General features: G+C 35.8%; 1 protein-coding gene across 2 annotated transcripts in view; it reads right to left on the bottom strand.

The window, feature by feature from the left end:
• The window catches only part of DPH5 (diphthamide biosynthesis 5), a 29,067-nt gene extending 15,673 nt beyond the window's left edge, over window positions 1-13,394 (bottom strand). Inside the window, exons 1-4 of one of the 2 annotated variants that reach the window (XM_016133544.2) lie at window positions 13,275-13,394; window positions 12,901-13,058; window positions 8,291-8,415; window positions 1,987-2,095 (exon numbers count right to left, since the gene is read on the bottom strand). In XM_016133544.2, the coding sequence (XP_015989030.1) occupies window positions 1,987-2,095; window positions 8,291-8,415; window positions 12,901-13,035 (369 nt within the window). In that variant the 5' untranslated portion in view covers window positions 13,036-13,058; window positions 13,275-13,394. Of the gene's footprint in view, window positions 1-1,986; window positions 2,096-8,290; window positions 8,416-12,900; window positions 13,059-13,248 lie in introns of both variants that reach the window. The other variant, XM_016133545.2, reaches the window with a different exon arrangement.
• Window positions 13,395-15,026: the final 1,632 nt, after the last annotated feature.

The following is a 15,026-nucleotide window of genomic DNA, read 5'->3' as shown; positions in this document are numbered from 1 at the left end:
GTGAACAATGTCAATTACCATATTGGGTGTTATTTTATGAAAAAAAAGTTGTTAATTAACAATAAATGATAAATACTATACGAAGGAAGTATTTAAAAATCTATAGTTTATTCTTTTACTTAGTTTGTCAGATTCAGGTGAATGTACACAAAGTGTTGAATAAAAAAGACTAAAAGAAAATACACCAAACTGGTAACTTATGATTACCTCTGGGTGGCGGGCCTATGGATGCTTTTATTTCCTTCTTCATACTTATTGTATTTTCTTAATTTTCTTGAAGTATATATGTCATTTATTATCAAGGAAAAATTATTTTTTACAATAGCTCCTCTAAAACAGAGAAAATGGTAAATGAAGGTGGTAATTTTAATTCTGCACAATTTGGCTGCTAAATGCTTAACTTGAAGAGTTCAGGAAAAGAAGGACTTTGTTCCATTTGTCTTTTGTGTATTAAGAAATGTTCTTGATTTTTCATTAGCAGTTATGTCTAAAAACAACCAACTTTACTGGCTCCAGACAAATAGATTTTTCTGATTAGAAAAAGCCTCAAAATACAAATAATACAGTGTTAGAAATATCTGTTACTTAGGAATTTTGATAACATTTTAAAGTGTACATGTTTATAACTCATATTTTAATTGTGAGAAAAATACTAAAATTTACTCAATGAAAATTTGACTATCTGATGTACTTGGTTAAGATAACCTATGTCTAGAGTTGGAAAACAGGCCAGTGTTTTAGGTCCCAAATCTGCACGATAATAGAGCTTATCTAGTTCAGAATTCTTTATACCTTTTAGTGCCAAATCTTTTTTCCAAATAAATTCTTAAATAGAGCATCAATAGGGTTAAAAATGACTAGAGGAGACTTACTCCATTCAACTTACTCCAACACAAAAATGTTCAGAAGACATTGAAAATATACAAAAGACTTGAACTGGCAAGTTTTGTTTGTTTGTTTGTAAGTATGCATTTTATTAGAAGACGAGAGAGCAAAACTCTTTGCCAACTTAAATGTAATCATTAAAAGTAAGTGGTAAATTCTGAAAGGCGAATCATTTATATATTTTCTCTGGTTCTTCATAACCGAAAGCAATACTGCTAAGATGACTGGTCAGGACTAGTCAATTAAATTGGGCTACTTCTTCTAGGTAATACAGAAAATATAGACTCTTTAAAGCTACAGATATAGCATTGATATCCAATGCTAATGTATCTTCTGTTGTCGATACGTTATTCCAGGAGACATATCAGGAAAACCTTATGTCATAGATTCTAAGATGTATACTTTTTTTCTATTATTGTATCTGATATAAAAATGTGTCTTAACAATCAATGAAGCCTTAAAAGCACTGTTGGCCATTAGCAGTCATGGTTGTCATGGATCACATTTGTGTGACCACTAGAACACAATATTAAACCTGGAAAATGAATGTCAACAGCTTGGGAAAAAATCTTGGAAACAGTTAATAGAATGCCCTTTAACCCTTCAGAACCAAGATTGTTGGGTTAAAAATAACTAATTTTACACATTAATAACTATAAAGGTGGATTAAAAGCCTAGAATCATTGGCTTCTGACTCTTTAAAATATTTTTTAAGAGATGCTCCTGATGGCATGGAAAATAATACTGTATGGAAAATCATGGCCTCAGCAATGCAGAGTTAAGTTATTTGGAAGACTATAAAAAGGTTTTAGGAATACTTAACCAATTTGATTAAACTATATTTCCTTTTTATGTATGACCCTATTCAATATAACATTAAAATCTTTATAGCTAAATTTCAATGGTCTATTCCAATGTGAGATGAAAGAAATCTAAGTTATAGAAAAACTTAGTATAAAAAATTAATATTAAAAAATTAAGTATACACAAATGTAGAATAATCTTGTAATTCATGAAATATAATAAAATCTACTTGCAATATGTAGAAAAATAAAACATTTTTGCTAAATACCATTTAAAAATCACTCTTCGTAGCATTACCTGTAAACCACAGCAGCCTACAGCATTCATTATGGAAGCATTGTGAATAACTCGGTAAGAGATTCCCAGCTTTGTTGCTCTCAGAATCAGATCGCTGTGGGTTGTAGCCCTGTAGTGAGAAAATATCAGATTGGATTGAAGTTACCAACACTGACTTTTTAAGACAGTAAAGTTATAATATTTCATGAGTTCGAGTCAAAGTGTTGAGGACACTGCTTTTCCTCAATTTCTGAGCTTTTTGGCAAGAAAAGCGAGTCTATACATGCTCTTCACAATGTTGAAGTGCAGCTGCAACACTCTTAAAGTGACCTTGGCAGCTACAGAAAAAGGGAAGTTTCACTTGCTCTTTTGTCTGGTTAATATTTGGAAAGACATCTGAACTCTGGAGCAGCAATTCTCAAACTTTTTGGTCTTAGGGCCCCTTTAAACTCCTTAAATGACTGCTCTAGAGTTCTAAATTACAGCACAACTAGACCTACTTCTTAATTTCTGCTCTGTTTTAAAGTGTTTATTTTTGTATTTTGAAATACAACATGGTAGAACATACAGAACATTTTCATAGCCTGTTAATCTTTGTCTTTATACATGAGCGTTCTTTCTGACATAATCTTAGTTGGATTTTCCATCTGTCTAGCAGCAGTCATTTCATTTATAACTGTTTTCCTGGGTATATGTGTGTGCATACTTCGCTTGTTGCCTTTCCTTTTCTGAGCTAAACCTAATTATTATAATTAGATAGACTGTAGTGGAGAGAGAATATATGTAAATATAAATACAGATACTATGAAATATAACACATCAATTTAGAGCTGCATTATTAAAGAGGCCTTTTCCCCTCTTGATGAAAACTCCAAGCCCTGCTGGGGAAAGCAACATTAGCATGTTTGAAAAACTCCGTACAAACAAGCAAAACCTGAACTGGTCAGTGCATACCAAGTAGGAAGATCAAGGGCTTTCACCCCATGAGGCAGTCAGAAACAGATTAACAAATGCCCAGCAGGGAAGCTTGTTTTTGATCACACTTATAACATAAATACTAGTATGAAAAACAACCAATAATTTGGAGTTAGCTTTTTAAAAGAAAATAATATGCCAGTTGTAAAAAAATGTTTTTAACATCACCTTCAACAGAATTGTCTACTTTACACGGATTAAGGACAGTTACTTGGTGAGTTAAACAGATTAACAGAAAGAAAACTGGTTTAAAATTATCTCTCTCTTAATCACAAGTTCATTTAAAATGACCAGATGTGGATGGTGTACTATGAAGATTTAATGACCTGACAAAGTGATTTGATTTTTTGTGAAACTGACATGTGATTATAGAAGCCCCTCAGATTTCCACTATAAAAATTTGTGATAAAATTGGTATTTTATCATCACCATTACCTAGATTATATTGCTTCAGGAAAAAGAAAAACTGGTTTGAAACACAGGCTTAAACCATTATAATGATCACTCTTTCCAGTCCAGGGCTCATGAAAATACTTCATTTATGGTGACTGGAAAAGTGTGTGTGTGTATAAAAACAAACTTATTACTATTTCTGGGCATATGGCTCTATCCACCATCATATAGACACATACACACACACTCTGATTGTGGACATATACCCAGAAATAGTAATAAGTTTGTCCTAATAATATACTTGTTACTTGGAATAATTCTGAAGGCAATTTAAAGAGAGTGAGGAATGTTTTGATCAATGGAATCAATATAATAAAGAACATAAAGGTGACCAAGTTGAATGTATAAGACTCAGTATATTATAAATTTTGTTTTATAATAACATTAGTTCATGGGTATTATTCCACTGTATTTGGCTGATGATCTGAAAATTCGTTAATATTTGCAAAGATACAGTGAAACTGATGTTCTTATGAACTATTGGAAACACTATTAGCACAATCCTTTGGAAAACTAATTTGACAACATATACTTGAAAATGCCCATGCTCAAAACTTTTGATTTTTTGGTATTATAAACCTATTTGGGAGAATCTATCATAAAAAAAAAATACAAAATGTGAGGATGGGAAAGTGGGAGCAGATGAAATATACATTAGTCCGTACGTGGCAGATTTACTTATATTGAAGAAATAAATGGACTACTGATAATAATGCTGATGTTTATTGGGTAGTTACTAGGCACTAAGCGCTATTCAAATGCATTACATGGAACGGAAACAATCAAATGACTTACATTAGAGCGTGTAGGAAACAAGAGAATAAAGGTGTATTTTTGTACGCCATGAAAGAAAAGGCACACATATAAGTATAAAAAATTATGTTAACTTATTAAAAAATATAGTTATAGAGTGTATTAAAATAAAGAATAACGTGATGGAATCGTTATTAGAATTTGTTGAAGGATGACCTTTATGTGGACAGAAAGCTTAAGACAGTCATCTCTCACATGACTGAGTCAGATCTATTGATGTAGGATTTTTTTAAAGAGTCATTTATAGTCTTTATGTGATTAACTTCCACATTTCTTTCAATAACCAGGAATAAAAGGCCCAAGATGAAAACTACATCAACTGACTTTCAACCTTTTTCGAGAATTTAAGATTGCTGGAGATGGATGGTGGTGAGGGCTGCCCAACAACATGAATGTACTTAATGCCACTGAACTGTACATTTAAAAATGGTTAAAATAGTGAATATTATGTTATATATAATTTACTATTTTAAGAAGTTAGAAAAAAGAATTTAAGATTGAATAAACAGTTTTCCCTTTTTAAATTTTTTATTCAAATAAATAGAAAGGGGCTTAAAATTAAACAAAGAACATTCTTTTGTTGTTGTATATAAGAATTTCAGTGCCTTGTTGAATTCTGTATTCCCTTCCTGATTTATCCATTTAATTCGCTCATATTCTTATTCGTCCAAGCCCAATTAAAATTTACACATTCCCTACCATCCTGTCTCCAATCATTACATCTCTGACTGTTATATCCCAATAGTAATCCAGTGGGTAAATGAAAATTAACTTTAGTATAGTAATTATTATATATTTCTAAATACAAGATTATACATAATTAGTCACTAACAGGATAAATGAACTGCCTAGGAGTAACAAAGGGGGCGGGTACTTGCTCCTAAATAAAGTAAGATTCATGGAAGAGGTGGCATCTGAGCTGGGTTTTTAAGAATCTATTTTACCAAATAGAAATTGGGGACGACAATAGCTAACACTAGTGTGTAGTATACTTGAAAACTGTTGAGCATAGATCCTAAGAGTTCTCACGCAAGGAAAAAAAAAATTTTTTTCTTTTCTTTTGTATCTGTATAAGATGATGGAAGATAGCTCATTGTGGTGATCATTTCACAATATATAAAAGTCATTATGCTGTACACCTTAAACTTATGCAGTGTTTTTGCATTGATTATATCTTAATAAAATGGAATAAATAAAAGGAAGGAAAGACTGGGAAGAAGAGTCTGTTTTAAGAAAAATCCATGAAGAAAGACATGAAGGACAAATATTGCTAAATACTTATGAGATGATGAAATTGTACAATTTGGCTCTGACACAGTCAAAAAAAGAAGTAGCCAAAGGAAAAAGTAGATAAGACTGTTAAAAGATTTAAGGCCATGAAAAGTCACTGAAGGATTTTGAGCAGGGTAGTAAAGGCATCAAGGCACTTTCTCTGGGCCTCGATTTTTTTATTTACATAGAATTCATCCTTCTATTATGGGCTTCAGTAGAAAAGCCACATAGGCAGAAGGGCAGGTTGGACAGTATTTTCCATGTCTGGCCAATGACAGAGCTAATAATGTTCTCATTTTGAGCCCTTCCAATTGTGGTTTTACAAATATGGATTTAACCATAGCATTAGTAATGAATGAAGAGTCTGGACCAGGCGAAAGGTTCCTATATTAAACTGGGGTATATGATAATAAAAGCTTCAGCTAGGTAGAAGAGTGGCAGCCAGAATGGAATGAAAGAATATGAAAAAATTGTTTAAAAAGTTTCAATAGCAGTGCTTCTCAAACTAACTGGTGACAGGCCAATATTTTCTTTTTTTAAAAGTTTTCTTGTCTATGGTCATGCTACCCTGAACAAGCCCTATCCTGTCTGATCTTGGAAGCTAAACAGGGTCGGGCCTGATTAGTACTTGGATGGGAGACCACCTAAGACGACCAGGTAGGCATAAAAAAAAAAAAAATTAAAAAATAAGGGATTATAAGCTGACAAGGTCCTTGTAATCTGTGAGGTCAACCAAGGGTTGCCTCACTTTAAAAAAAAAAAGTGTTCTTTAACTATTTCTTTGGGGGAGGGGACACCACACTTCTACTCAGAAGTCTTTTATTTCTTTACACTCATCATGCCATGAATTCATAGGGAACAGGTTCCAGTGGTGTGAGCTCCTTCCCATTGGTTCTCACACATTGTGCCTTTCTGGGTAGAGCAGGCTGGTGCTTCTGTGGAATCCAGGTACCTTTCTCTTCGGCTTCCTTCTTTTCTTGATTGTTTTCCTTCACATGTTTTGGGAAGCTGTCTCGGCTCAGAGTGCTTAATGTGCTCAACATACACATCAATTCTCTTGGCAAGAATCTTGCGCTTAACTTGTTTGTTTACAACGATGCCAAGAGCATGCTGGGTAACACTGAAGACTCTTCTAGATCTGCCATGGTAATGCTGGTGAGGATTCGTCTGAACAGTGCCCATTCCCTTGATGTCTACAGAATCACCTTTCTTGTAGATTTGCATGTATGCGGTCAAAGGAACAGCTCAATGTTTTCTAAAAGCCCTAGAGAACATGTAGTGGGTGCCTCTCCTCCTTTCCCTTGTGTCGGTCATTTTGGTGAATTTACTGTAAGATGGCAATTCCAGCCAAAAGAAAGGGCCAATATTTTCTTAAGTTCTATATTATTATGAACAATAGTTTTATAAAATGCAATACAAATTAACTCTAAAAATCAAATATAAATTAAAATAATACAAAACACAAGTTCTAACTTTTTATTATTAGATCCACCAGAGATAAATTAGTTTTTTAAATTACTATAAAAGTTTCTAAATGCTTACTCTCAATTTCTGTTATCTCATCATAGACTAGTAAGTTTGTTGGCTGGCACCAGCCTGCAAACCTCACTTTGGGTAGCCTGGTTTATTGGACTTTGTCAGTGACCAGATGCCATGAAAGTAAAAAGTGACTCTGAGAGTACTGGTTTAAGTGACTGTAAGAATGGCGGTACCATCAAGTTGGGAAGTTTGGCGAGTTCAGGTGTTACTACAGGAAACATGGGATTTTGGCAGAAGACAGTGTGATAATAAAAAAATACTATAAGAGTTCCAAGACATTTTGTATATAGGATTTTTCAGTACCCTTATTTTACTATTTTGTGGCTAAAAAAATACACGCACACACACACAACGCATGCATGCACGCACACGTACTTCCTTTAAAGAAAGCCTTACTTTTACCAAAAAAAAAAAGTCAGAGGCTAAAACAAACTATTTAAATATTTTAAGATGTATGATTATCCAATGTCATTTGCATCCAAGTATAATAATAATACACAATCCCTGGCACATCGTATTGATATAAATTACTTTCTTTTTGACAGACAAATGCACATGTAACTCCAATCTTTTGAAAAACATCTTTGGTGGTAGGCTTATAGTGATTCGATTATCCTTATGTTCCCTAAATTTGTGACATAAATCTTGGGTCACCAGCTGGAAACAAAGAACTCTTCTGTTTGGCTTGACATTAGAGATTGATGATGCTTGACCAGACAAGTAGAAGCCCATCTTTTTAGTAATGGGGAAGAACAGAACTCCTAATGCATGTAAGAAATTGAAATCTAAGGCCTGATAGATGATAAATTCAAGGCAAGTAAATTAACAGCAATATTGCTAAATATTGGATGATTAAAAAAGCAGAAGATGCTTATAATTTACTTGCAAAACATGTGGCAGGTATGACTCTTAAAAAAAATGTAATATACTTATCTAATGATAAACTAGTTATGTCCTTTGATGTCCTAAATGACCTTTTAAAAGAACAGCAGAAGCAATGACACAAACTTTAGAGTTGATAACTTGATAACATGATACATATGATCACATTCGGGCCAAGAAGATTTTCTTCATTAATATCACAGATAATGAAAGTTTAAACTTTTAGACATTTAAAAGTTTAAGCTTTTGGAAATTTTAGACAGAGCTTTGGTAAACAGAGTCCTTCAACAAGATCTGGAAGATAAAAGATTTTAAATATAACAATAATTCTTATTGGTTTAAAAAAAGTAAGTAAATACAACTAAAACTCAAAATATCTGCTTTGACTTACCCAAATGGATCACCAACTACAAGGAATGCAACATCGCTGATATCAGCATCCTTTAAAATATTATCTGCTTCTTGTTCCACCTCTTCTCTATCAGCAAGAATCAATTTTCTTCCATAAAATTCTTCCTATAGATTTAAATCCAATATCAAAATGAGACAGCAGGTGACCATTTCAACACACATACACATGTGCACACACAAAACAACCTTTGTCTGGAGCTGGTGCAAATCTTGGCAACCATCCAAACACAGATCACTGAATACATCAATGAGCTAGCACTCTATATCATGCTGCAATTAAACTCTGTCTTTGGGGCTTATCTTAATATCCCAAGAGGAGGTAGACCTAACATCTGAGGCTTTTTGCATTTTTAATTTACCTCTAAATTTGGTTCTAATAGACCAGGGAGAACATTGTAGGATGAACAGAGAATATGTATGCATGAACCTTACTTTAGAAACATAGCAATACAGAATATATAAATTAAACAGTAATTATAAATATACACTGTAGTTTGAATTTTATCCAATTTTCCATGGGGAAATCTATGGGACCCTGGCTAAAATGAAAAGTAACTTCAAGGAGAAATAAGAGAAAATTAAGATTTAGCTGTTTACATAACCAGCAAACAGTTTTATATAATTGCAGGAAAGACTAATTTAAAACTGTATTTCCTAGTTCCTGCTAAAAAAAAAAAAGAAAAAAGAAAAAAAAAGGGCAGAGTTGCAAGGAGAAAAAAAAGAATTCTAAATATATAAGAAGCCTCCATATGAACTGCTTTGTTAACTAAACCCAGGAGCTGACCTTAACTGAAGTGACAGCGTGTAAGTAAGGAGAGGGAGCTGGGGTGCTAGTGGTCATGTGGTAGTGGTTACAAGCCATTATGCAAGATCATGAATCTTATAACTGACTTTCCGTGGAGTATGTAATTCAAATCGAGTAAAAGTGGATGCACAGATAAATAATACTATTTCTTACACTCAGCCGAGTTTGTTGGAGTCATAAAGATTATGTTATAAGGATTATATCTTAAGCCGAACATTATAAGGATTACCGATTACTGATACTCGATAATTGTCATGCAAATGACTAAATGAACAAATGATTAAGCATTTGAAGATAAAGGCTATTGTTCCACCTGTGATAATTATGTCCTAATACTTAACTAGAATCTGCTCTTCAAATGTGAAAAAAGATCTCTTCCTTTCCTCTGCAAATTTTAGAGATAATTGCTCCAGAAGTTCTCAATGACAATGTTTTTATAGATGAAAATGTTCTATTTTCACTTTTACCATATATTTTTTCTTAATCATTAATTTTTATATACCTTAATTTTATAAACCAAGAACTTAATAGTTGCAGAACATTCATATTCACATATGTAAAAGAACACGATTATGGAAAAATGAAGAAAATGTTTTTTTCTGAACTTCTAACATTTCTTAAGCTTACACACAGAATTGAGAAAATAGGAAAAGTAGAAATAAAATCAAGAGAAAGTTATGTCTTGAAAACTGGTTAAAGGAGTAGCCACCTATGTCAAAAGATGTGAAACTTAAGAATCCAGGACCATCCTCTGGAGTTCTCAGCTACTAAATAATTGTTCAATAAACAGAAATACTTCAGAGGAATGGGAGTCAGCTTGCAGGAGTCTGAGACATGAGTGAGCTGCTTTTCCAAGAAGACAGAGAAACAATAATCATTATAGGAACAGGGGGGCTTAAAAGAGGAGAGTTTTCAGAATGGACAATATTTGAATATGGTTTCAGGCCAAGGGGGGAAGAATGTTAATATAGATTAAACATAAAGAAGAATAAATTGATGGGAGTAAGGTTCCAGAGGAGGGGGAGGAAAAAAAGGTTTGCAAAACACACATCTAGTTGGAATTAATCTTGAACAGGAAGAGAACCTCATCTTACAAGTCATTTTCTAAGGCTGGAGGGAAGACAGATTCCCTGAAACAGGGATTTAGAGAACAGACAAATAGGAAGCTAATAAAGGCCATAGCCGATGGCCTCATTTCGTTCAATGCAAAGTCCTTTACTGTCCTTCTCTGTGCCTCCTATATCAATCCGCAGCAGTTTGACAGGACAAGGAAAGAGTAACAAGGTTAGGAAGAAAAGAGCAGGAAATGGGAGAAAATGGAAGTTATTTCAGTGACGCCCAAGAACAAGCATAGCAAATACTGTGCTTTTCTCCTCCATGCTTTTGCTCATAATTATTTTTTCTTCAGCAAGGAATGCTCTTTTTCTTCCCATTATCAAATCTTATCTGTAATAATATTTGTGATAATACACTTACATTGAGCTGACTGCGGTTAGGCATTGTTCTAAGAACTTATGTGGTATAGGAGTTCATTTAATCTTTACCTTACCGCACGAGATAGACACTATTTTTACCCCTTTTACAGATAAGAGCATAGAAAAATTCCATGACTGCCCAAAGTCACAGAACATTGACTGATTGCAGGACTTCACATGTACTACCAACAGGGCAAAGACAGACAGTTTAGTGATCTTTGCTTTCTCCGGGTAGCTGGGGCCCCAAAGTTAGTTCCCTTGGGCCTTGAGCAGTTTCCTTCATTTACCCTGCAAAGCTGTACAAATATTATCATTTTCTATTTGGACCATGACATAAATGAAAACAAAAGAACAAAACGAAAAGACTAGGATGCACTATTTTAAAACATAGCTCATAGCCTGAAGTGATCTCTCTCACATCTATTCCAATTGTAATTAATAACTAGTAATTACTTAACATGAGATAGCGTCTACTATTTAGTTGGTGAAGCAAGAATGTCGACTTAAGACCATCTAAGGTCTTTCTAGCAATATAATTTTATAGTTTCCCACTTCCACTGCCATCATGAATTATTACTTAAATCTTCCATTATTTGTTTTCCTGGGTATAACACAGATGAATCATGAACCATTTGAGAATCAAGATCATCTTACATCCTTTGGTACAATGCACACAGGTGCATTGCACCAAGGGCATATAAGATCATAATTTATCCACAGAAGTTGCCTAGAGAAATTCAAGTTACATATACCAAAATTAAAACTCTTTCCTGGATTCTCTGTCTCTAATTACTTTCTGAATAATAGAGAACTTATAAATAATACTACCTGTTTGGCTGTGACTCTGAGAGGGCAGAAGAACTGAAATTCCCATGGTCTTTTCGTTTGGAAGACTTGATAGACCAGACAGTTCTAGAATGCTCTTCTTAAAGGAACCCTCATACACTGGTGGTGGGACTGCAAATTGGTATAGCCACTATGGAAAACAGTATGGCGCTTCCTCAAAAAACTAAGAATTGATCTACCATATGATCCAGCAATCCCTCTACTGGGTATTTACCCCAAAGACTTGAAAACTCATATCTGAAATGTTCCAATGCACACTAATGTTCAAAGCAGCATCATTCACGGTGGCCAGGACATGGAAGCAACCGAAGTGTCTTACAACAGACGACTGAATAAAGAAGCTATGGTACATATATACAATGGAATATTACTCAGTTGCGACGTGGATGGACCTTGAGATAATCATGCTAAGCGAAGTAAGCCAGAATGAAAAAATGAAAAACTACATGATATCACTTATATGTGGGATATAGACCTAAAAGCAACAAACGAACAGGACAAACAAGCAGAGACTCATGGACATGGATAATACACTAGTGGTTACCAGAGGGTCGGGGACGCGGAGGGGAAGGGGAATTAGATAGGGTAAAAGGGAAGGTAGATGGGTTAAAATGTGATAACAGAAAGAAATCTAACTGTGGGTGGTGAACACACAATGCAATATATATATATATACACACATACATATATATATATATACATTCCTTACTGTTAAATTGTACACCTGAAACTTACTGGATTGCGTTAACCAATGTTACCACAATAAAAATGAATAAATAAATAAAATGCTCTTCATCTTTCTATAACCTGTCCATCAATCTTTTCATCCTAATTTATATTGTACTTGGAGTTTGACAATGTACATGAACTTAGCCCCTCCTCCAATATTTACTGAGCCATTAATGAGAGCCAGCTAAATGTATGACATACTAAAAAAGTCTATGGTTACTATGTTCAGGCTCACTGGATGCATACAAGTGTATGGTTATAAACCTCACTTGGAGATGTGTGTTTAAAGATAAGATCTCTCTGGATAGATATACACAGAATGACGATTACCATTCCCTATGGAAATACTTCAAAGCAGGAAGCTTTCAGCTTGGTTTCTGAATTATAACAAACTCATTAAGGCTGTGTCAGCACCTCATTAGCACTCAACTCAGAAAGGATTTCTTAACTATCTCATGAAATAAGGAATTTTTATAACCAACCCCAGGGGTGTAAAATAACTTTCCTATTTATTGGAAAAAGCCACAAAATTAGACTTGTAAAGTAAGACAAAGCACTTTTTCATTTTCCAAGTCACTTGGTTGGTGTATGATTTTGAATTTTGTACTACCCAGATTCTTCATGAACAGGGGATGTGTTTTAAAGGTCTGAAAATTCTGTTCAGTTCAGTGTAATGAAAATCGACTGTTGTACATAGTTTTCTTCCCAGGAGGCGGGAGGACCTTAACCACCTACCAGGACTTCCTTCCCTACAGTCAGGACGGAGGTATAAGCTTCCAGATACACACGACTGCAGCGTCTTACAACTTCCAGGCCCTTGACTGTGATGTCCTTGGCATCTCCCAGGCCCAAGCCGATGAGGTAAAGCATTTCAAAGTCCAGGGGGAGGGAGACTGCAGGACGAAGTGAACAAGAAAAACAAATGTCAGCTACACCGACGACACTTAAAATCTAGTGATGATCACGAAGGCGAAAACCAAAAACAGAACGAGAAAGGGACAGGATGTCACAAGAGTGACGTTTGAGAAACTGACTTTACGTCTCTTAAACAGGGACTGGAATAGTGTTTCTAAGTTACCCTACCCCGATTTGTCTCTTGTTACACACACCTAGGAGCCGACAGTTAGCCGCTGGGAAAATCGGAGCTGGGGCCCTGTCCTCCCCAAATCGCTCAATGCCGCCTTTCCGCAGATACAGCAGAAGAAGAGACGGATTCGCGCCGAGCCAGGGTCCACGCCGCCAGCTTCACATACGGTGCCGCAAAACGTCGGCGCCTTTACTGCACTTTACGACTCATTGGAGGGGCCCGGGAAGCGGGCTTCTGTGTGATGGGATGGAGGGCTCCGGAGGACCGCTCCCGGTTAGACAAGAAGAGACCCGCCGGGGGAGCCCGTACAGAGCCCCCAGCGTGGCTTCTGGGGAAGGACGCGGCCGGTGGCTTCAATATCCATCCAAGGACCGGGTGAGTGGTAGAGCTCTTCGCCGGGAGGAGCGGGACGCGAGGTTGGGCTGCAGACCACGAGGGGGTGGGGAGTGGGAGGGACCAATCCACCTAGCCCCGAGAATACTCGAGTGCTGAGTTGCATCCCGCCCTTCCGTTCTGCTGTAGTTTAGCCAGCAGCCTCCCTGGCGAGGTGTCAGATTGGCATACCCGCCGCGAGTGTGATTCTGATTTCCCAGCGGGGCAGTGATTCCTCGGGTTTATCCCCAGGACCTAATTCCGGAGGGAGCCCCAAAGTGCGTGCGTGACTGGGATTTACCTCAATTATCCTCAGTGTCGGGAAACCTAGACCCTCCCGCTCCTGGAGAAGTGACCTTTCAGAGTGCTCAGGGAGTTCAGCCTCACCCAGGCTGCTTCGACAGTGGGGAATTCCTGTTGAGTAGTTTATTAGATGTAGTTGTGGGAATGTTTTGTTCTTACTGTAAATCCTCTTCATAGGGTCACTAGTGACATCATCCAAGATAAGTCCGTTTTGCTTATTTTAGTACACAATGTTGATTATTAAGAATTTTCCTAGTGCTTCTCCAACAACGCCTTGTGTCTTTTTTGCCCAACTCTACTTCCTTAAGCTTCGCACGTATCATTCTATATACCCTTTATGACTGATTCTATCCATTCTCGTTCCAAGTACATATTTGTGGCCTTATTTGGGACTTAAGTTGCCTCATCTGTGAAATAGAGATAATACTATTCCTCATACCATTATCGTGAGGATAAGTAAAAGAACATATATAAGGCATTCAGCATAGCGCCAGGCAATTAGTAAAGACTCAGTAAACATTGGAAGATATATAGAATTTGAAATTAATTTTATAGTTATTTGGTGTCCAGATTATAATGAGAATCAGCCTCCTGCGTCCTACCTTGATTCTCATTTTTATCCCATTCTCAAAAGTCCTATGAAATAATTGCATAAGTTTACTAATCATAGGCCAATCCTCTAGATATAGTGTTTTATTGATTCACGAAGGGTCATCCTTCCCCCCCCCCCCAAAGGGGCCCCTCTCCTATGATCTTGGTTGTGAGGCTTTGAGAACCCTGTTCTCCACTCAAGGTCACACAAAGGGTCATCCTGGCAAACATTTCTATACCCTAAAGTATTCTTTTTGAGAAAAACTTTGTGTCTGTCACTCTGACATTGAGTTTAGCACTGTAGACTTGGTTGGCACCAAATAAGTGTCACCTGGCAATTTGTTAATACTGAAAATAGAAAATGGCTAATATGCAAATGTAGTTTATTTCTTAGTATTTTAGAAAACAGTCTACTATTGAGCCGAGAAAATCTTCGTCTGAGATCTAAACTTAATTTTTAAAACTTTTTTAGATGCCCCACAACAAAAATAATTATAGTACATTGATA

This window comes from Rousettus aegyptiacus, unplaced genomic scaffold (genome assembly GCF_014176215.1).
Source record: "Rousettus aegyptiacus isolate mRouAeg1 unplaced genomic scaffold, mRouAeg1.p scaffold_m13_p_17, whole genome shotgun sequence".
NCBI classification, from domain to species: domain Eukaryota; kingdom Metazoa; phylum Chordata; class Mammalia; order Chiroptera; family Pteropodidae; genus Rousettus; species Rousettus aegyptiacus.
The sequence above is the reverse complement of the archived record's forward strand: the minus strand, read 5'-3'. Positions and strand labels throughout refer to the sequence as shown.